Source organism: Ceratotherium simum, chromosome 18 (genome assembly GCF_057802395.1).
Source record: "Ceratotherium simum simum isolate JZ-2026a chromosome 18, ASM5780239v1, whole genome shotgun sequence".
NCBI classification, from domain to species: domain Eukaryota; kingdom Metazoa; phylum Chordata; class Mammalia; order Perissodactyla; family Rhinocerotidae; genus Ceratotherium; species Ceratotherium simum.
In genome coordinates, this window is record NC_141917.1 from 615622 (window position 1) to 638983 (window position 23362).

The window sequence follows — 23362 nt, forward strand, 5'->3', positions numbered from 1 at the left end:
ACTAGCCAACACCCCGTTAATCAACTCCTTCTCTGCTGACATCAGCCACAGTGGCTTCCTGGGGCTTCACCTGTGAGGTTTCCGTTCCCCTTTTACCGACGTCTGCGGGGGGATCCTTACCTGACCCAGACCGCTCGTCAGCCAGCCCCGCTCGTGTGAGCAGTCTATGGCCAGCAGGGCCGGCCGTTTTGTGGTGCTGTCTCGCTGCCACTGCCTCTCGGTCACACACCTCCTCCCCCAGGTCCGACCCTGCCCTGGGAGACAGCAGTCTCCAACTCTGCTTTCACACTAAAGGAATGGAGCAGGCAGTTCTGCAGGGACGGGGCACTGCCATGGGAACCGAGAACCAGGCGAGATGCCGAGGAGACGGCGGGGACGATGACCAGGAGGAACGGACACCATCAACCTCACAGGACAAAGGTCTTTCCTGAAAAGTCAGTTAAAAGTGGACATCCAGCAGTGCTGTAAACAATTATATGCAATTACACTGTGTATCTTTTTATTAAGATCCATATTTATATTTTGCAAATATGAACAGCCATCTAGTACACATATCCAGAATAAAAAACGTTTTATGGACACGAAACACCTCACCATAGCCAGTGGGGCAGCTGACCATCTTCCAGCAGAATGTCCTCCTCCCTCAGGCACAGGATTTAAAGAGAGAACAGGGGAAGATGCCATCACTCCCAGCCTGTCCCGGGCCAGGAGGGTGTGGCCCCCACCACGACCTGCCTCGGAAATGTGGGGACACGGGGGATGAGCAGAGCAGAGAAGACACAGGACGCCCAACAGAACACGAACAGACACACGTCTGCTTCCCAGGGCCATGTGTGGAGGACATGGGGCAGAACAGGTGCCCCCACACTGGCCGCAGAGAAGCTCAGAGACACACCACACCAGCTTGACAGGATCTGGTCACATCCTTTATGTGTGATTTCCACCATTCAGGATTCAGGGGGCTATCTACAGGAACACTGATCCCTGTGCGGCTGACATGATACCAGAGACAATACCCCACCTCCCCGGGCTGCTCCCAGCATGCCAAAGGGGACAAAATGAAAGTCTTTGTCTCACGACAAAAACTCTGTACATACAAATAAAAACTTGAAAAATAAAAAACAATCTAAGACTATCTACAAAGGCTAGCTTTTTGTAGAGGCTGCAGGTTCTGGAGACTGAAGAAATTCATACGGGTCATGGGTCACCTCCGCCTGCTCTCCGACACTGAGGTGAGAAGGGCTTCCTGCAATTGTGGAAAAGACAGGACATTTCAACACCTCGGATCTAGATGTGCACACGTGCTCAGGGATCAGGGGCCTCCAAAAACCTGTGTCTGGGTGACTGCTGTTAGCAAAGCCCGGGACTCAGCCACAGAGCCATCGCTCCTGGGGCACAGACCATGCCAGCCCCCCATCGCCCCTGGGGTACAGACCACCCCCCCATCGCCCCTGGGGTACAGACCACCCCCCCATCAGCCCTGGGGTACAGACCACCACACATCGCCCCTGGGGTACAGACCACCACCCATCGTCCCTGGGGTACAGACCACCCCCCACACCCCTGAGATACAGATCACCCCCCATTGCCCCTGGAGTGCAGACCACCTCCCATCGCCCCTGGGGTACAGACCACCCCCCATCACCCTTGTGTTATGGGCCACCTTTTATCTCTCCTGGGGTACAGACCACCCCTTCATTTCTCCTGGGGTATAGACCATCGCCCATCTCTCCTGGGGTACAGACCACCCCTCATCTCTCTTGGGGTACAGACCACCCCTCATCTCTCCTGGGGGACACACCATCGCCCATCTCTCCTGGGGGACAGACCACCCCCATCTCTCCTGGAGTACAGACCACTCCCTCATCCCTCCTGGGGTACAGACCACCCTCTCATCTTTCCTGAGGTACAGCTCACGCCCTTATCTCTCCTGGGGTACAGATCACCCCTCATCTCTCCTGGGGGACAGACCACCCCTCATCTCTCCTGGGGGACAGACCACCCCTCATCTCTCCTGGGGGACAGACCACCCCTCATCTCTCCTGGGGGACAGACCACCCCTCATCTCTCCTGGGGGACAGACCACCCCTCATCTCTCCTGGGGGACAGACCACCCCTCATCTCTCCTGGGGGACAGACCACCCCTCATCTCTCCTGGGGGACAGACCACCCCTCATCTCTCCTGGGGGACAGACCACCCCTCATCTCTCCTGGGGGACAGACCACCCCTCATCTCTCCTGGGGAGGGGCAGAGGGCAACTCTTCACAGACGTGGTGTGGACAGCCTGCAGCGGGAGGTCGGGCCTGACACTCCACACAGCAGGGCTGCTGCTTCTGCAACAACGAAGGCTACTTGCCAGGGGTCCTGATGACAAATCCCAGCCCCCGAGCAGCTCCCGTGTCACACTGAGAGCCCACCAGGATGTTGGGGTCCTCACACCTGGAGCTGACCCAGGGCCGCCAGGAGCCCCCCTCACACACTGTTTATCACAGGGTTAACGGGACCGGAGATATGGGTCCTTATTCAAATGGCTGTAGCCAAACCTCTCTCTGTAACTGATTACCTCTTTTATTCCCTTCCTAAAACGTCAAGATCTATTCTGCTGAAAGAATGATTCAGTATTTCTATCTGGGAACTAGAACAGTAGCATGCGGGCATAATCAAGCAAATCCAAGGAGCCATGAGGCAAACGGGAGCTGTGACATCCCGGAGGGGTCCCGACACGCCCACCCCGCCTGTCACCTGTCAAACGTGGGAGCCCCCGGCCAAGGAAGGTCACATGCTCGCCCCAAGTCAGGGTCCGGGGGAAGCGCACTAGTCCACACGCTGCTCTAGGACTGAAAGCGGGAATAGCCGAAAGAAAGGACGCTTCCCCACATCTAACTCCACGTGGCGGTCAGGGTCGACAGCCCCAGCCTCAGTCTGCCTGCAACCAGGGGCCTTGGGCACGGCCGGCTGCGCTCCTCCTGACACAGGACTGCCAGCATCTTCTGGACAAGGCCCCTAAATTCCACTTAAACACTTCACCTCAGTGCAGCCGCCTGGTGAGGGAAGCGCGCTCTCCAAGCCCCAGGGGCAGGGGCACCCCAGGAAGGCAGTGGGGCCCGCAGGAGTGCTGACATCCCACATCTCCAGCCTTTCCTGAAAGTGAGCGCCCCTGCCCTCTTCCCAGATGCCGACCACCACCACTCGTGCACCGGGACTGCTGCTGCAGGATCTGGGGCGGAGTTCGAGGCCAGGCCACCTTACCCAGGTGGTGCTGCTCCCTGTCGGAGGCGTTGGACAGGGAGCTGAGGTTGGAGGACGGCCGGGAGCCCCCGCGCTCCGCCTGCGCCTCGTGCAGGTCCTGTAAGAGCTTCGTCGTCTCGTCCAAGTTCAGGTGGCTGTCGTCATGGTCCAGCTCCTTCTTCACCTTCCCTGTGCAAATATGGGGACAATCGGACGTCAGCCCGGCCCAGCACTGTGCACCGGCACCTCCGGCCTATAGCTCTGATCGCTCGCTCGTCACCACACGTGTGCAGGATGACAACCATTCATAAGTGAAGCCAGACGAGCACAAACCAGCTTGGAGGTCAGGGCGAGTCAGTCAGAGCAATAGTGGGTAGAGGCCTCGACGGGAGGGGCAGGAGTGTCAGATAAGAAACCAGGCGCCACGTCAAATCCAAGCCATCATATGCACAGCACAGAAGCGTTGCCCTCCTCCCGTAAACAACTAGAAAGCAGGATGGTGTGTGCCACAGAGGCCAGCAGACACCAGGACCAGGCACAGGCCAGAGCCAGGGAGGGGACCCACAGGGTCCGGTCAGCAGGTAGGCTGAGAGCTGGAGAAGACGGGCTGCGCGGAGAGCCCCTGGGTCTCAGCCAAGCACTGCCCTGCATGTGTGTGAGAGGGCACGACCCCGCTGGGGGGAGTCCAAGAGCTCACACACATCTGCGACGATCTGTGTCTCAAGCCCACGGCAGGGTGTGGCCTAACGGGGACTGCGCCCGCCCGACACTCAATGTGGCTCTGTGCCCATCCTAACAACACCTCAAAGCACAACCTGGCCAGGGCCTGACGTACACTGGGCTGCCCGCCTGTCGGAGCAAGGCCCACCACAGTTCCAAGGCATGTGACCCAGTTAGCACCCAGTGCACACCTGCAGGGTGTGGCCTCTGATAAACCACAACCAGGCAGGCAAAGAAGCAGGGAAACACGATCCCACCAGGCGGAATGTCATAAACAAGATGGTTGGGAAGACTGGAGAGCCACATACAAAAGAAATGAAAGCAGACCATTATCTTACACCATACACAAAAAATTGACTTAAAATGGATTCAAGACTGGAATGTGAGACCTGAAACCATAAAACTAGAAGAAAACATAGGCAGTACACTCTTTGACATTGGTCTTAGCAGGATCTTTTCAAATACCATGTCTACTCAGGCAAGGGAAACAAAAGGAAAAATGAAGGACTGGGACTACATCAGACTAAGGAGCTTCTGCAAGGCAAAGGGAACGATAACCAAAATGAAAAGACAACCCACCAACTGGAAGAAAATATTTGCAAATCATATAACCGACAAGGGGTTAATCTCCAAAATATATAAAGAACTCACACAACTCAACAAAAAAACAAACAACCCAATCAAAAAATAGGCAGAGAACATGAACAGACATTTTTCCAAAGAAGAGATACAGATGGCCAACAGGTACATGCAAAGATGTTCAACATCACTAATCATCATGGAAATGCAAATCAAAACTATAATGAGATAACCACCTTACATCTGTCAGAATGGCTATAATTACCAAGAGAAAAAAACAACAAATGTTGGAGAGGATGTGGAGAAAAGGGAACCCTCACACACTGCTGGTGGGAATGCAAACTGGTTCAGCCACTATGGAAAACAGTATGGAGATTTCTCAGAAAATTAAAAATAGAAATACCATACAACCTAGCTATCCTACTACGTATTTATCCAAAGAACGTGAAATCAACAATTTAATGAGACTTACGCACCCCTATGTTCACTGCAGCATTATTCACTCAAGCCAAGACATGGAAGCAACGCAGGTGCCCATCAACTGATGACTAAAGATGTGGTGTATATATACAATGGAATACTGCTCAGCCATAGAAAAAGACAAAATCGTTCCATTTACAACAACATGGATGGACCTTGAGGGCATCATGTTAAACAAAATAAGCCAGACAGAGAAAGGCAAACACCACATGATTTCACTCATGTGTGGAAGATACACAAACACATGGATGAAGAGAACAGATTAGCAGTTACCAGAGTGGGGGTGGGGGGCTGTGGGCGAAAGTGGTCAAGGGGGACGTTTATACAATGACAGACAAAAATTAGTCTATTGGGGGTGAGCACAATGCAGTCTACACAGAAACTGATAAATAATAATGTACACCTGAAATTTCACGAAGTTATAAACCATTATGACTTCAATAAAATAGTTTTTAAACAAATTAAAAAAAAAGGGTGCGAGGACAAGCAGCCTGCTTTCACACAGCGACTGGGAGCAAGGGCCAAGGTTCAGGACGGCAGAGGAACACTGGCAGAGCCCAATGGAGCCTCAGAGATGCAAAGCGCAGCATCCGCAGGGAAACCCCGGACAACGGCAGGTCAGCCACGGCAGAAGGGACGACCAGCGCCCTCCAGGACAGTGTGGGACTGCCCAAAACGAAGCAGAGACTCAACAGCAAATCGGGGCCCAGGTGACCGCTGGAGAAACGAAGCCAAACTTCCTAAATTTGATAAAGCTATAAACGCCAGGTCCAACAAGCTGAATCAACCTGAGGAGAGTGGATCTAAAGGACAGCAAACCAAGGCCCATTATGACCCAGCCACCGACAACCAGCGACAGGGGCAGTCTCAGACGCAGCCAGAACAAAGAACTGCTAGTGTGCAGAGAGGTGTTCACACGGCAGCCCAAGACTGCGAGCCTTCAAGGCAAGGCTGGCCCTTGGCTGGTGAACCCGGATTCAGGAGGGTTCCCACCACCCGAATGACAGGAGGGACTCGCTGCACCTGAACTGCTGGTGCGAGCTATGTGGTTTATGCTCAACTCCTGCTTTCCTTCTGGCGGCCTGGCATCTGGGGACGTGCCAGGCAGAGGGTGCCTATGATGTCACAACTCATTGCTGGGGATCAAGCGCGTCCTGTGGGACTCTCTGGAAGCTTGTGCCTGGTCTCCCCAGACTCACCCCACGCACCCTTCCCCTTTGTGGGTTCTTGTGTGTCTCCTTTCTCTGCAATAAACCGTGAGGATGACTCTATGTTGAGTCCTGGGAGTCCTAGGGAATCACCAAACCTGGGGGCGGTCTTGGGGACCCCTGAACAGTTGGGAAAATAAAAAACTGACAGCAAGATGGCAGACTTGAATCCCATCAAACCAGTACCTGCATTAAACACAAATGGTCTAAAATCACCCCAACCAAAGGCAGAGACTGTCGTAGAGGACGACAAAGCAGGACCTGACGTGATGCTCTTTAACGGGTTTGACGAAATCCACTTTTAACATGAGGCAGGTTTCTCAACCTCAGCACTACTGACCGCAGGCTGGGTCATTCCTTCTGGGGGCTGTTGTGTGCATTTCAGGACGTTTGGCAGCATCTCTGGCCTCTACCCACCTGATCCCAGAAGCACCACACCCAAGTGTCACAACCAAAGACGTCTCCAGATGCTGCCACACATCCTAGGGGGAGGCTGCCCCCAGGTGAGGACCACTCACTTGGTGAAAGGGGGGAGAAGAGGCACCACGAAACACCTAGTCAGCAGGGGCTGGGGTGGCACGGGAGACTTCCAAACATCAGAAGCCGTGCAGAAGCAGAGGGCATTTCACATGGTGGGGGCCAGCTATTCACGAGGCCATATCCTGGTGGGCACACACACACGCACTAACACACTAACATCACCACACTAACCAGCAGGATCAAAGGACCCCAGCGATCCTCAAACAGAGCCTGAAGTCAGAAAGGAGACCCAGGCAAGCCCTGTTTGAAGCCATTTGGGAGGGTGGTCACAAGGACGGTGGGCCCTCACTCGACAGCCAGCTGGCCAGGCTGGGCCACATTCCCGGGAGCAAGGACAGGCAGCGGCACACCAGCCCCGTGGCCCTCAGGATGGCCCCTCAGGCTGTGTGGAAACCCAGCACCAGGGATCAGAGGCACAGCCAAGCATGACACCCGACTGCGGGGTCACACGGGAGTGCGTCCAGCACAACCTACCCAGAGAGCCGAGCATGGAGATGTCCAGAGAGACGTCCGAGTACGGCTTCAACGACATGAAATCCAGAACAGAGCCACCGTCTCCCAGCGAGTCCCCAGCCTGCAGGAGACAGGGCCCCGTGAGGCAAAAGAGGAAAAACGTCACTAAGCGGGCAGTCCTCACCAGCTGGTGAGATCACAGTAGTGAACGGACAGCACTGAGCGGGCAGTCCACACCACCTGGTGAGATCACGGTAGTGATCGGACGTCACTGAGCGGGCAGTTCACAGCAGCTGGTGAGACCACGGTAGTGATCAGATGTCACTGAGCGGACAGTCCACACCAGCTGGTGAAATCACAAGTGACTGGACATGACACCCTGCCACCCAAATATAGGATGGGCTTGCTCTGTCTGGGCAGGACCAAGCTGTGCTCACTTCATGCTGCTGCCCAGGGACCACCGGGTGGTGCTTGTGAGTGGTGGCCATCACCTAGGCCAACGATGCCAGCAAGCCAGGGGCTGCTGCCCTCTGCTGACCTACAGGTGCTGAGGGAGCTTGGAGACACTGCAACAGGCAGACCATGGCTACTTTCCAGGGACTTCACTTAACAAATCACATGGCAGATTCCACAGCAGCATTCCATTCCCCTCCCTCCTCCAGGTGAGCTGCCTGAGGGTGCGTCTGCAGCTGCCCCCTCTCCCGGGCCCGTCTCCCTCTACACCTCTTCTCCCGCATCAATCCCACTCTGTACTGTTACAGAAACGGCCCCTCTTCTCCAAGACACCCTCCCCCGCCCCCCCACCCACCACACACACAAACCTTCTTCCATCCCGACTGGTTGCTCTCAGAATATTAGGATTTTGGGGTTAGCATACAGCTATATTTTAAATAAATATATAGGGGACCAACTCTAGTATCATAAGGGATGAACACCAGCTCAGACCATAAAGCCCTCGAAATACTGCCAAATAACATGCTCTCACGTTGGTGCTGAATCCTGTCACTACTGGACAAGTTACTGTCAAACGACAGCATTGTCACCAACTGACACTCTGGAGTGACACCGTTTCTTCAGCAGAGTTAAGAACAAAAGCTCCACATCACAGCAGACGCTGGGAATCTGCAGGCCTGGCTGTGCTGCCACCGTTCAATGGCCCCACTCCACCCTCAGCCCTCTCCTGGGACTTGGGGCTCACACAGGGGCCCGCCAGCCTGCACAGTAGGGATGGGCGTCCACCACCGTCCAGCAACTCACAGGGACCCAGCAACAGGAGGAAGCTGAGGCTCCTGCTACCGACAAGGGGGCACTGGGTCTGTGAACCCTCTGCCACTGGACTGTCTTGGCCTAGCTGTGATCACTCTCTGGTTGGGCTATAATGGCCTGGGTGTGAACCCTCTGCCATTAGGTTCTCTTGGCCTGGGTGTGAATCCTCTCCGGTTAGGCTGTCTTGACTTTGGTGATCTGTGAATGTGCCTCCTTCGCTTGGTTTTCACAAAACCTACTCTGTGCTCTGATAAATAATTTCTCCCAAGAAGAACTGTTACAGTGATGACTCAGGACATCAGCAAATCAGGCCGAACTCATGTTTACAGAGCCCGGTGTGGGCCAGACCCCAGAGCCAAGTGTCGCCACAAAGTCCTACAACAACCCCACCATTACCAATCTGCTCCATAACCGAAGAGTGAAGCTTAGAGCTGTTAGTTACCCTGCCCATGGCCTAGCACAGAAGCCCTTGCTCCTCACACACATGGGGGATCTTCTCTCAGCTCATGGCATTCAATGATGTCACACAGGTTTACCTGGTGATCCTAAAGGATGAGGCAATTTGGAGCTCATAAAGACAATTTGAAAAAAAATGGTTTATTCACATCTTATTCCAACAGTAAAAGGGTACTGAGAAGCACAGATTTCCCTAGAAAGCACAAAAGGGCAACAGCGCGCACACACACGCATGCACGTCAGGAAGCACGCCCGAGGTGGACTCGCTAGGGCTCACCCAAGGGAAACTGCTCTGGGTCACCTTCCCTTTGGCCAGTTCTGCTCACCTGTGAGGTGTCGAGATCTACCTTCTAAGGGACTGCTGAAAATGACATCACTCAAGTTTGTGCCCCTGGGTATGTTAAAAAGTTAAATCTAAAGAAAAATGTGAACACTGTATTTGCAGAAAGTTGGGGAGCCCTGGGCGGTGACAGAAGCAGGTTGCCACAGATGCCGTGAGGGAAACGAGTGAATGAAGTGAGGCAGAGAGGCGGGCGCCCCATCATGTGCCAACACCAGGCCACACGCCGCATGTGGATGGAAAAGCACTGTGAGCCAGCTGCCACCAGCAGGTGCTCTGTGCTCCTGGTGTGAGGTACAGCCTAGGTGACAGGAGGCCCTTCTGAAAGCTCCTGTGGCTGGATTGACTTGGATTGTCCTCACAGAGGCCCTGGTGGCAGGGCAGATGGAACGTGTGCCAGGCTCCTTGCTCAAGATGGCCTGCAGCAGGTCCCAGCTCTCTGCAGACATTGTGTGGGGCTTGCACTCTGTGCCACGGTGTGTCTGCATAACCCAGACAGAGACCCTCAGCAGAACCCTGGCTGCCTCGCGTACCTGGTGTCATCACGGGGCAAACCCTCGGGGGAGACACCCACGTCACTTTCTCTGGTTCTCTGTCACACAGAGCCCCCACCTGACAGGCACCTGATGCTCCTGCCCCAGGCGGGCCCTCCATCCATCGAGGCCAGGTAACACCTGTGGCCCAGGCCCCCAAGCCCTGCCCAGCGTCCTGGCCCCTCTGCTCCAAAATGGGAACTGTATTCAAAGCTAGTTGTCAACATGCACACTTTCCCAAAGGAGAGGACAAAGGCAGAAACCGAGGCTGGACCACAACAGCTTCCTCAAACAGAGACTGTCTACTCTAGGTGCTGGTGAGGCCCCAAGGACCCAGAACTGCTGAGCTCATCTCACTCACAAGCGTGCAGCACACACACACCCAACTGGCAACACAGCACATGCCCGCTGGCGTGCCCACCTTTGCGGAGGACCAGAAGAACCCACAGCACCAGAGACAAGGCCTGCCACCTGGCCCGCCCCGTCCAGACACCCAGAAATTCCTGTCTAGATTTGGAGGAATGGACTGTGGCTTTATATGCCTCACCCTAAGTCATCAAAAATTAGGGCGGCGGGGGAAGACTACTACTTAATCTTATTCATCAAAAACTTAATCAGCTTCTAAAAAACAATACACCAAGCTCTACATAACCATCCCATTTCAAACGCTAAACAGAACCATCCCTACGGAAACCCTAATAATCAGATTTTCACTTGCATGTCCATGAAACTCACCTTTACCTCATCTGGAGGCTTCATTGGAACCTTTCTCCTCTGCAAAGCAAAACAGGCAAAAAATCAGTTTTTCCAAAACAATTTTATGTGGAAGGAAGATTCATTCACGCCACGTACACACGTGAAATAAAGCCAGGTTACTCACTACTGCACAAGAGGAGTGTCCTCATTGTGCTCACACTACATTGTGAACGAGTGCTGGGTGAGCCCTGCATGCCTCTGTGCGGCTGGCACGGGGTGAGCGAGACAGCTACCTCCACCCACGGAGGCCAGAGTCACGCAGCACCAGCCGAGACCGGAGTGCGGGCTGCGTGCCTGAGCACCCCAGGGCAAGATGGAGAAGGAAGAGCAACAGGACACCCCACCTTGTTTCTGCAGCCTTGGGGGGCTTAAAACAAAGACGTCAGACGCTGTACCGAGTCTCAAGGGAGCTCAGGGAAAATTCTGGGCCTGGTGGTTTAGCCTGGAAGATGAAGAGGCACCTGACAGCAGCTCAAATCTTGACAGCGGCAAGACCCTCATGGTGCCACCGCCTTCAGACTCGCAGGGCTACGGGGCCACGTGGCCTTCTCGGCCTACACAGTGCCTGGAAGAGGACGTACTCTTGACCACTACCGAGTGACCACAGCCTGAACGAGACCCCCAGGCACACACGACCACCACGTGTGTGACCACAGCCTGAACGAGACCCCCAGGCACACACGACCACCACGTGTGTGACCACAGCCTGAACGAGACCCCCAGGCACACGACCACCACGTGTGTGACTTCAGGCTGAACGAGACCCCCAGGCACACGTGACCACCACGTGTGTGACCACAGCCTGAAGCGGACCCCCAGGCACACGTGACCACCATGTACAGAGATACCACCTGAACGCCGCACTGAGCCATTGTCAGCAATCTGGCAGGGGCGTTACCTTAAAAATACCCTAGTTCTGGGCTGGCACCATGGCTTATCGGTTAAGTGTGTGCGCTCTGCTGCTGGCGGCCTGGGTTCGGATCCCAGGTGTGCTCCGACGCACCCCTTCTCCAGCCATGCTGAGGCCGCGTCCCACATACAGCAACTACAAGGATGTACAGCTATGACATACAACTATCTACTGGGGCCTTGGGGCAAAAATAAATAAATAAATAAAATTATTAAAAAATATATATGTATACCCTAGTTCTGCAAATGCACCTAAAAATAGTTATTCGGTTTGCAAGCTTTTGTATCTGTGACCTTTTGTTCAAAATGTTTCTGAGCTTCACATATGTTACGATTTTCAGAAACTTTTAAGTAGAAAATAAATATTGCCATTATTTTAATGTCTGTTTCCTCACATAAGCTTCTACTAATGTATACATTTTACTAGCAAACATTATTTAATGCTGTGGTGCATCTGAAATTATGCAACTCTACAATGCAAGTTCGTTTCCAGAAAATCTAGAAAGGAATCTAGAAAGGAAACCGAGGTGCTAGCACATTTCAGACCCTCCGCTGTACTCATCACACAGCGTGGAGATGCCTGCTTCAGACGCTGTGCCCAGAGGCAGCGCTGGGAGGAAACTTTCAGACAGCAGTGCAGAGAACAGCACCCAGAGCACAGTGGCCGTGCCAAGTGGAAGAAGAGGAGGTCACAGGCTGGCGGGGCAGAGTCCAGAGAGCAGGACTGCTCAGAGAAAGAGCTCCGGAAATCCAGGAGGGACACCGAGCCCAGGTGATGCTAATCTGTGCACGTACGGAGGAAATGCTCCAGAGCCAGGCACACAGGGTGAGACACGTCCCAGTTCCACCCAGCCAGAGCAGGGACCTCACTGAAGCTCGGGCCAGCAGAAAAGACCCCAGAAGGGCCGTTCCTTAGTATTAAGGCTAGACCAGCCCTAGAACACAGGCTGCCCAGATCCGCCCTAACACAGCTTCAATTAACACAAGCCCCAAGAGGACCGGGTGACTCACAAGTAACCACTCTGCTAAGATGAACATCAATGTTCTTTAAAGGAAGACTGTAAAATCCAGAGCAGCCTTATCCACAGACAGACAATGTAAGCACATACCTAATTTTAGGTTTTCTAGCAGCCAGGCTAAAATTAATCTTAACGTGCAAATAATCTTAACATATTTCACTTAATCTAATACACTGAAAGCATTTTTATCCAAACACATAATCCAAATAAAATTGAGACACTTTTACATGTTTTTGAACTAGTCTTTAGAGTTCTAGTTTGTAGTTCACTTTCACCATATCTAAATCCAGACTAGTCACATTCAAATTTCCCAACAGCCACCGGGGCTAGTGGCTGCTGACTGGGGCAGTCCAGATCGTCTAGACTCAGCAGTGTCACACCAGCATCCACTCAAAGAACAAGGCAGCCAACCACGGCCTCCACCCAGAGGGAAACCTGCCAACAGACAGAGCCGGCAATGCCAGAGACGACAGAATCAGTGGACGAGGACTTGAAAAGCAGCTGTAATAAATGTTATAAACATGCCCAAAGATTTAAAGGAAAACATGAACACAATGCGAGAGAATGGAAGGTGCAAACACGAAACCAAATGGAATTCTCGAGATGAAAAACACAGCATCTTAAATGAAAAACTCACTAGCTGGGATTAACAGCAGGTTTAGACACAGCATAAGAAAGCTCAGCGAATGTGAAGCCATGGCAACAGAAACAACTCAAACCGAAAGAGGAAAAGACAGACTAAAGCAAAGAGACAGAGCGTTAGTGATGTGTGGGATATACCAAACATCTAACAAACGTGTCCAGGTCCCAGAGAAAAGACGAAAGAGGGGTGTTAGGCAGAAATGACATTTGAAGAAATAACGGCTGAAAATCTTCCAAATTCAATGAACACGATAAACCGACAGGTCCAAGAAGCTCAACAAATGTTAAGCAGAATAAACACAAAAACATGCTACGACATATGAAAAATAAATCGCTGAAAGTCAGTTACAAAGACTAAAATCTGAACGCATCTAGACGAGGCAACAGTCAGCAGACTTTTTCTCCAAAGGGCCAGAGGGCAAATATTTGAGACTCTGCAGGCCATGCACAGTCTACAGCATGTTCTTCTCCTTCTTCTTAGAACCCTTCAAAATGTAAAAACATTCTTAGCTTGTGGGCCAAGTGCACCAATCCTTGATCTTGACCAAAAAAGAGACAACACAAATAGAAAAAATAGATCTAAATGACTGCAGACACTTCTTCAGAAACAGCGCAAGTCAGACACATTTTAGAAAGGAAAAAAAGTCTACTATAATTCCGTGCCCAGGGAAGAGGAATTTCAAAAATGAAGGTAAAATAAAGACTCTTTTCAGACAAAGAAAAGCTGAGCAAATTCACTTTCAGCAAATCTGTACTATAAGAACTATTAAAGAGGGCTGGCTCAGCAGCCTAGTGGTTAAGATCGGTGCGCTCCACTCTGGCGGCCTTGGCGGCCCGGGTTCAGTTCCTGGGCGTGCACCTACACCACTCGTCTGTCAGCGGCCGTGCCATGGTGGTGGCCCACATACAAAAAGAGGAAGATTGGCAACAGATGTTAGCTCAGGGCAAATCTTCCTCAGCAAAAAAAAAAAAATTCTTGCAAAAAAAACCCAAAAAAGAAATATTACAGAAAATTCTTCAGGACAAAGGAAAATGACAAGAGATGAAAGAAATCTGCGCATACAGAAAGTTATGAAGAATGTAGAAATGGTGAGTATGTGGTAAATAGAGATTTTTTTTTTAAGTTTCTTTAAAACATAATTTAAAGTAAAAATAAAAAGTAAAAGAACTAGTGTGGGAAAGACAGCTAGTGATGATCTGAAAACAACACATTCTCCCCTAAGAGCCTGGTCGCTTGGACGGGCTCTTCCCACAGGAGTGGCGCCATGCGCAGCCCACCTGCCTCAGCTGGAGGAGCATCCGCGAGTGGTCCCCGCCTGTGATCTGGTCCAGGAGGCCGTCCACCATCTTCTTGCTGTAGCTCCCAGCATCCTTCACAAACTCCTGCAGGCTAGGGGGGGCCGTAAGAGAATAGGCTGAAAAGAACACCACGTGCTCCAGTCTTCCAGATTCTGCCACCAATGCCGGTGGTCCCGATTACAGAGACCGGCCACATGAGCACACTCCTCAGACGTTCCTCTACAAGAGAGGTTCTTATTGAGAGCCTCGGACCTCCCAGATGTGGTTGTTGTGGGGAGTGGACCAACGGCCTTCATCACATGTGGTCCATGACCCAAAAAGGTTAAAAAGATCCCGAGAAAAAACTGTTAATTAAAAAAAAAAGCAAGATGAACAACAGTGTATACGCATACATATGTAAGATATCTTATGCTAACTCTAGTAAAAGAAGCATATTCATATCTATTTGTCTTGGATTTAAAGACAAAAGTAGGGGCCAGCCCTGGTGGCCTAATGGTTAAGTTCGGCATGCTCCACTTCAGCGGCCTGGGTTTGGTTCCCGGGCGTGGACCTATACCACTTGCCTGTCAGTGGCCATGCTATGAGGGCAGCTCACATAAAGAGGAAGATTGGCACAGATGTTAGCTCAGGGTGAATCTTCCTTAGCAAAAAAAACATACAAAAAAACCACAGAAACACATGGAGGAGAGGTGCACAGTGTAAGTGGCTACCTACTGGGGAGGGGAGGGAGCAGGTGTGAGAGCAAGACTCTCCACGTACACCTTTTAGTGTCATTTTGATCCTGGACCATATGAATGCTTAAGAAAAAAAATAAAACCAACCAAAAACTTTTCAAAGGAGGCAGAAAACAAAAACCTACGGTCCCAGCGTCAAAGACCAGGCAAAGGCTCAGAAGCGCTGCCCAGACTTCAAAGACCTTCACACGGAGTGAGGAGGTGGTTGGTCCGGAGCGAAGCCATGACACCACGGCAGTCTCTACCAGGAGCATTTCACGACAGACCACCAAAGTGACTGCTGAGAAGGGAGCAGGGACTAGCCGCAACAGTCACGGCGTGCTATCTGAGGAGGGCAGCGTGGGGAGGCCCTGGAGGAAGGGGCGCAGACCACAGCGGACAGGGCCTCGGGCCAGGCCCTGCCTGTTTGCTTTCGTGTGCTGCTCGCACGCACAGCAGCGAGTCTCATTGGGTGGCACCCGGGCTCCGTATTCGTCTCAGGAGCAGGCACTTGGGGAAGGCAAACTCGGTCTGGCTATACTGTGCTCCCTGAACAAGAGGTGACTGGTCCCTGAAGAACTCCTGACAGGGTGACGGGCAGGAATGGGCAGGGACACTGACTTGTGACACCATCCTTTCCTGCAAGAAATTTCCTCCTCAGTTCTCCATTTTCGCTTCCTTTTTCTCACAAAAACCTGGGTTAGGTATGCATTTACTGTTTTAGAAGCTAACTGATTTCTTGTTTATTTTTCAAATATTCTCTGTATTCTTTTGGGAATAAAACAAAGATCTAATATGGAAAGATTCCATTTCTTAAGAGGCGAGCAAAATTAAGTTATTTTCCACGTAGGAAACTACTAAAATTCTACAAGAGTGGCCCACTTCAATGCTTTGCCACAGAAAACAAAAAATACACACAAAAACGTTCTATAGAAATGCAGTACTACATCTCCAATTTTAATATGACGTCTTAGTCACCGCTAGGGGCTGAAGTGTGTGGTCAAAATGCGTGTGTTGAAGCCCTAACCCCCAGAACCTCAGCGTGTGACTGCATTTGAAGACCAGGCCTTCAAAAGGTGACTAACTTAGAATGAAGTCTTTCAGGGGGGCCCTAAGCCAACATGACTGGTGTCTTTCCAGGAAGAGGAGATCAGGACACAGAGGGACGACCACGTGAGGATACAGGGAGGAAATGGCCGTCTACAAGCCAAGGAGAGAGGTTTCAAGAGAAACCAGCCCTGCCAACACCTTGATCTTGGACTTCCAGCCTCCAGAACTGGGAGACGATAAAAGTCTGTTATTTATTTATTTAAAGGAACATCTGTGGTCCTTTTGTTCTGGCAGCCCGAGCTAGGACAGCCCCCAAGAACCACATTTCATACAACTATGAAACAAATTCTTACTAAACGTACACAGTTGGTTACACACACATGTTCTTTTTTAAGCTACAGTTCAGATCATCGCCTTCGTAAAAGTGTGATCAAGCTACCTGAACTTCAAGCCCGGCCTGCAGTAGACCAGAGTGGCTTACTGAAAACAACCTGTCCACAAACAGGCCCTGAACGACTCACTGGGAAAATGGCTCCTACCGCATGTCAAGCAAGAAACCAGCCCACGTTCTGCACACAGCCACGCCACCCGACACTCACCTCAGTGCACACTGCACACCTGTCTCATCTCCGTAGGCAGAATAGAGCAGCTCCGTTTCATCCGATTTCAACTCACCAAATACTGAATTATTGTGCATTGAAAGTGCAGTGCTGGCACTTGAGAGAAATGTGACTGAGAGTAAAAGACAAAGGGAACTTGTGAAGACATCGGCTTTGCACTCAGGTCCCAGCCAGCACAGGACGCACTCCACTTTCTCCTTGCAGCTGCTCGCACACACGCCTGCCCGCCCATACAGCCAGCCCCCGGTCGTGCCCGGCCTCGTCTGTGAGATTCTCACTCCTCAGCACAACTGAAGCAGGAGAAGCCTTTCAGGCATAACCTGCAGAATCACTCCCTCAGCCCTTGTTTCACCTCCGAGCCAAGGACTGCAGAGAAGTTTAGCACTCCATAAGGGAGTGAGCACGACACGCGGCAGAGCTTGTGGTGACTGGGCTCGTGGGCGTCCCAGACATCACTGGGGAGGGAGCCGACAGAGGCCGGCTCCTGCTGAGGGGATGTAAGGGGAGGCAGGGGCTACCGCCCTGAAGGGGGCATGTGCTGGCACCCGTGGGAACGACGTGAGGGGCCAGGAGGGCTGTGTCCTGGGCACGGAAGGGTGGGGGAGCATCCCTGGCCTCTCCTAGCTAGACGCCAGTAGCACCCTGGTGTGACAGCCAAAATGTCTCCAGACAGTGTAAACTGTACCCTGTGAACTAAACGGCTGCACACACACACACACACACACACACACACACACTCCAAAACCAGCCAGAAAACCCACCACAAACATAAAGCAGCCACAAATACAACACAGAAAACACACCATATCTTCCCTCCCTCTACCACTGTGCCCGCCCAGCCCGCCGTCATTCTCTCGAGACTTTCACACACAGATCTCTCTCTGCTGCAGGCAGCATCACCGTCCCCTCCAAACAGATGAAACGTGAGAGTTTGTTGGAGGAAATTAACATTCCACCACTAGATCACCACCTGGCCCCCAGTCCCAGCTCCCACCACCGATGGTCGCAGCCCTCAGGAGAATTCCACGTGTGTGGCTGAGACCTTCCACCAACAAAGAGCAGATGGCAAAAGAGGAGCATGCCCAATGTAGCTGTTATTTCCAACGCTTGAAATGATCTTAATTTTATTATTAGTTTCAAATCCAGAATCTGGATACAGTAGTGAAGATACGCGAGCTAGGAAGACCTTGGAGGAGGAGTCAGGGATTCACTCCTCTGCCGTGACTCACTGACCCCGTGCCCCTCCCGCTCGGTGGACACTCACTCACCTCTGCTCCTCCTCTCGTCTTTGAAGCCCAGCGTGGTGAAGCCGGGGAGCAGCTTGCTGGAGAGCGAGCTCAGGTCCACCGGGTGGGTCTCCTCCTCTGCAAGGGCACCAGGGCTGTGAGCAGCTGGTTCTCGAAACCGCCGGCCCCACACCACCCGCAAGCACTCTCTCTGCCTCACAGAGGGGGCTCTCTATAAAGACCAGCTAAAATCAAATTTACAACAGCCAACCACCATTCTTAAACCTCAACTGCACTACAATTTCACTTTATGATTACCCCAAAGACAAAATAATGAAAAACTGCAGCTCTCTGACCATGACAGCAGCAATTTAACATTTTCAAACTGAATGCACACACCGCTAAGAAATCTCATCCCACGTGTCGTAGCAGCAACCGTGGAGCCTGCGCCCTGCACGTTCCTCTGACCACTTGTTCCCTGTGCTGCATCTGTCATTCACACGCTACTCATGTCACCTGGCTAGGATTCTTCAACCTCCCAATCAGAACCTCACTCTCGATGTTCTCTTTCTAAGCTAAGAGCTGATCAGCTCATCCGTTCTTTTACAGAGAACACTGTGATTCGTTCTGGCTAAGGACTAAAGACACTGGTCAGGTTTACACTCTGCATGCATCCGAGAACACTGAATAAACGCACTCATCTAGGGCTGGGTGAAAGAACACCACCAGGCACATGAGGCCCCTGGGAGCCGTCCCACCCACATGGGCGAGACCAAGGGAAAGTAAAGTATTTCACTTCCCTCGTGTGTGTGTGAACATGTTCCAAATCCAAGTGAGTTTTGCTTTCCTTTAAAGGACATGCCTTTGAAATATTTTTCAAAGAGACAACAAAGTATAAAAATACTTCTTAAAGACCATAAAAATGACATACACGTTGGACGGACTCAGTATTTACACCTCCTCGAGATCTCCTCTGATGTAATTATCAAACGGAGACTTTCTCCTAAAATTCACCTTTGGGCCAACATTTACCTCTTTCAAGCTTTGAGACTGGGGCCGAGCTGGCACTCTGGGTTCTGAAGGAGGCCTCACTGAACTTGCAGGGAAACCCTTCGTGATGGTATCAGGAAGCCCAGCCCCAAGGACTTCTCCGCAGCTTTCAGGAGTGTGACTCCAGTCCTGCAGACTATCCTAGGAGCCCGTGGTCAGACAAGCTCTGACCAGCCCCTCTGCCCCCGCTGGACAACCGCCCTCGGTCCCTTTACCACACATGTCGTGTCGTGTCAAGGGGATTGTGCAGGAGCAGGACACTGAACAGGGCTTCTACCTACACTTTACTACTGGCGTCACACACTCCAGGGAAGATGGATACCTCAAACAGGCTATAAGGTTTTAAAATCATTGCACGTGAACAGAGGTTAAAAGAACGGTGTGGAGGCCACACAGAAAGCCAAGCCCTGCAAGGGGCCACCCACCGTCGGCATCCAGCTCGGCCACGTTGACCACACTGTAGAGCAGGCTCCCGTCTCCGTTCTTCTTCAGGTAGCCCATCTGCAAGGAAGCACACTTGAGCGCCTGTTCCCCTTGGAGTAACAGCCCTTAACTTCCACAACTGGATAGATTTCTACTGAGGCTTCCACAGAACAAAGACCTATGATTATGACCTAACGTGGTAAGTCCCAAAAGGCCACAATGGTTATTCATTTCTCCATGAACAAAGAACACAGAGGCTCCTGCCCCAACACACCCCTTCCTGGGATTTAATTTAAGACCTGCTTACAGCTGACAACATGCACACGTGTGCAGTAGAGAACTTCTTAGACAGGCTCTCATGACCCCTCTAAAAAGAGCTTTCCAAACAGAAAACTTTACCTAGAAACAACCGTTTACAGTACGTCAGAAGCCTGAACAAAACGATCCGGAACAAGACACTGGTCAACATGCATCATGTTACTGATGGACAGCCCAGAAGCTTCATCTCTAAAGTAGTAGGAACATGTTTCCATTTGAAAACCAACCACCGGGGGCCGGCTTGGTGGCATAGTGCACTCCAGTCTGGTGGCCGGTGGTTCAGGGTTCAGATCCCAGGTGATGACTCACGCACCACTTGTCAAGCATGCTGTGGCGGGCATCCCACATGAGAAGTGGAGGAAGATGGATGCAGATGTTAGCCCAGGGCCAATCTTCCTCAGCAAAAAGAGGATTGGCAACAGATGTTAGCTCAGGGCTAATCTTCCTCAACAACACAAAAAAGACCAACCACTAAACAAGACCAACTCCTCCTCTACAGGCCATCGGGAGGACCCGGGAAGAGGAGGCGCCTGTGCGTGCTGGTGTATGTGGGGACAGAAGAGAAGGGATGGCAGCCTGGCCTGGGTGCTGGAACCCAGGGTGGGGCCAGATGTCCAAGGGGAGCAGCAGGATGGGAGGGGAAGCAGGGCCCAAGCCGGGTCAGTACAGCACAGGGGGTGGAAGACTGTTACTGTTGATCACATAACTGGATTAAGGGTACCAGAAGTCAGGTTTCTCACCACAGAACTACAAAATGAAAGAATGTGAGGCAGACCACATGGTGAAGATGGAATCAGAGGTTTCAGTGTGAAAACACAGTTTTGATGAACGTAGACACGGGCGTCAGTGTGGGTTTTCTTCCATAAGCTGTAGTATATGTATGGCCTTTCCCAGCTCTGTTCACTAAGGGCCACACCCAGCACCCACGTCTTGCTGTCTGAACGCCGTTCTCCACTAAGGAACCAGAGCTCCTTGGAGAAACGGCCGATTCCAGGGCTGCAGAGCAACACAAGTGCAGAGCAGTGGGTGCAACAGGACTACAATGTAACCCCACAGGGAACCTTAACCTTTCTAGCAAGCACGTTAAGACTGAGTGAAAAGAAATAGACAAAAATAACCTTAATATATTTTATATAACCCAATATATCCAAAGTGTTATTTCAAAATTCTTTACATACAATCCAATGTGCACTTCACAGACTTAATAAGATAAAAAGTATATACAATGACTTAATAAGATAAAAAGTATATACAATTTTAATAAGTTTCTATATAGGCTACACGTTGAAATAAGACTTAGGAGATATCAGGTCAAATAAAACACCAGGATTAATTTCACCTGTGTCCTTAACACAACTACACGGAAGTTTAAAACTGCAGGTGTGACTCACACTCTCTTCCTACTGGACAGGCTGGTCTAGAAGGTCTTCTTGTGTCAGAGAGGAGGAGAAGGTGCTCAAAGGATGGCGGCACCTCCTCCTGAGAACCGGCAGCCCAATGGACAGGCTCCCGCCGGCCACACCTGGGTCAGACCCATGAGTGACTGCAGGTGCACAAAGGTCTGAGTAGAGGGAGAAAAGGATTCCCTGCTCTGGAGAAGCCTGGCGGGCTCGGCCTCCATCCAGTGATGGAGATTAACACCCCCACTAAGGGTGACCCTGACCGCAGGTGTCCGCACACTACACACCGCTCCTGTGAGAGTCCTGCCTGAGAGGCACCCCCGGAGCCCCTTCTTCCCTCCCAGGAGATGGGGCCAGCTGGCGCCAACGGCCAGTGAGGATGAGGAGCCCAACCTGCCGGCAGCATGTGCTCCTGAGCTGGACCCTCTGGTGACAATGCACCACTGGGACACTGGCAAGGCTCTAACCAGATGCCCGTAATGTCCTGATGTTAACCTCTGGATCTTGATGGCTGTGCCACTGTCCTGGCAGAAGAGCACCCACCCCATCAGGCAGTGCTACCTTGCCGCCTGGGAGGAGTCGGTTGATCCTGTCCCGAGCCTCGTCGGCCGCATGCTCCACCAAGGCCAGCACGTGCTCTTCTGCCGTGCTGTCGGTCAGGCTGCAAGCATTTCCTTCTGGCTCAAACATGCAGCTACAAGGCAGGAACAGCGCACACGTCACCAGGAGGCGCACGACGCTCCCACCTCACCCCTATGGTCAGTCCCCAATGCCCCCAAAGTCACACAGAGGACTAGGAGGAGCTGCACAAAGTACACTGGAGCTCTCTTATCTTCCAGTTCTCACCAAGCCAAACAAGACACTTTCATTAAGGTGAAGAGTGAGTACAAGCCAAGCACACGTTCCGTATTTCTCAAGTCTCAACTACAGATTTCAGTCACTTCAAGAGCAAGAGAAGGAACGTGACAGGAGCCTCACTGGTTACGGTGTCATTCAAGGCACCATTAGAAAAAGTGACACAAATCCCTTGGATGGTTGAGGCTCTGGCGGCGAGCCTGGGCTGGGAGTATGAGGCTGCTAGCGGGGGTGGAGAGCAGCCCCCGCTGCAAGGCCCAAGGGTCACCCTGAGACTTCAGGAGCTGGGCCTCAGGTTCCACATGAAGGAGCTGTTTTTGATTCAAACAAACAGCTCCTGGCTGCCTCATAACAGAACCTAAGCTCCTGAGGAACCATGCTCCACCACCAGCTGCACAAGCAGCCCATCTGTGAGCTATTGCAAAGACATTGGCACGGACACAAGGCTCCCTTCCCTCACCCCTCTCCCCGTACAGCACCCGCCTTCCCGAGGTGGGCGTCCAATTCGACAGGCAAACCCCCTCTCCTTTACCTGATGACTTCTCTACTCGGCCTTTTGGATTTCTTGGCAGTTTCTACTTGTACAGGTACAACTTCAGGAACAGGTTCCTCAACAGCTGTATCTTCGTTGCCCAAAAGAGCTGCCTGCTGAGAAAAATCCATGTCCTGCATAAACGACATGCTGCGCTTCAAAGCTAACAGCCGCTCCTAGAATCAGAAAGGACAGAGCAGCAGGGACTTTACCTCTCCCTCAGAGCCAAGGCACCATGACGATGGGATGGGATGCGGATGGCCACAGCCTCACCCGGCCTAAGAGCTAACCTTCCACGGCGGTGCAGCGGGAGGTGGTCGTGGGGGTCAGCACCAAACGGTGCGGCTGACTGGCTGGTGAGCGCTCAAGCCGGCAGAGGGAACAGGCCAGAGGACACACGGGCTGCACCTCACCTACAGGCTGATCAGGCACAAGGCACTGGTCCTAGACGTGTGACACATGCAACCTGGCTCATGGGACAGGCCTGGGAAGCCACTCAGGATGGCCAGGATGTCCTGTCTGGATTCAGTGAGGCAGCCACACAAAACAAACCCACAAGGCTGGCTGCAACCCAGTGAGACAGACACCCAGGCTCCAGATCAACATATCCAGAACTTTCCACCAACCCTAAAGGAGATGTGACAGCTAGGTCACGAGCAGGAGCAGAAAGAGAAGAGTGTTTGGAGGAGAGGGACGTGGAGAGGGCGGCCTGGGACGTCTACCCTAGAGCAGAGGGGTCCACTCCG

General features: G+C 52.0%; 1 protein-coding gene across 3 annotated transcripts in view; it reads right to left on the reverse strand.

Moving 5' to 3' along the window:
* Nucleotides 1-482: 482 nt before the first annotated feature.
* Nucleotides 483-23362, reverse strand: part of BRD9 (bromodomain containing 9) — a 28499-nt gene continuing 5619 nt past the window's right edge. Inside the window, exons 7-16 of one of the 3 annotated variants that reach the window (XM_014795030.2) lie at nt 22617-22729; nt 21791-21923; nt 19514-19589; nt 18081-18176; nt 16792-16924; nt 14409-14520; nt 10540-10578; nt 7231-7330; nt 3251-3418; nt 483-1246 (exon numbers count right to left, since the gene is read on the reverse strand). In XM_014795030.2, the coding sequence (XP_014650516.1) occupies nt 1146-1246; nt 3251-3418; nt 7231-7330; nt 10540-10578; nt 14409-14520; nt 16792-16924; nt 18081-18176; nt 19514-19589; nt 21791-21923; nt 22617-22729 (1071 nt within the window). In that variant the 3' untranslated portion in view covers nt 483-1145. Of the gene's footprint in view, nt 1247-3250; nt 3419-7230; nt 7331-10539; nt 10579-14408; nt 14521-16791; nt 16925-18080; nt 18177-19513; nt 19590-21790; nt 21924-22616; nt 22793-23362 lie in introns of all 3 variants that reach the window. The other 2 variants (XM_004440033.3, XM_014795029.2) reach the window with 2 other exon arrangements.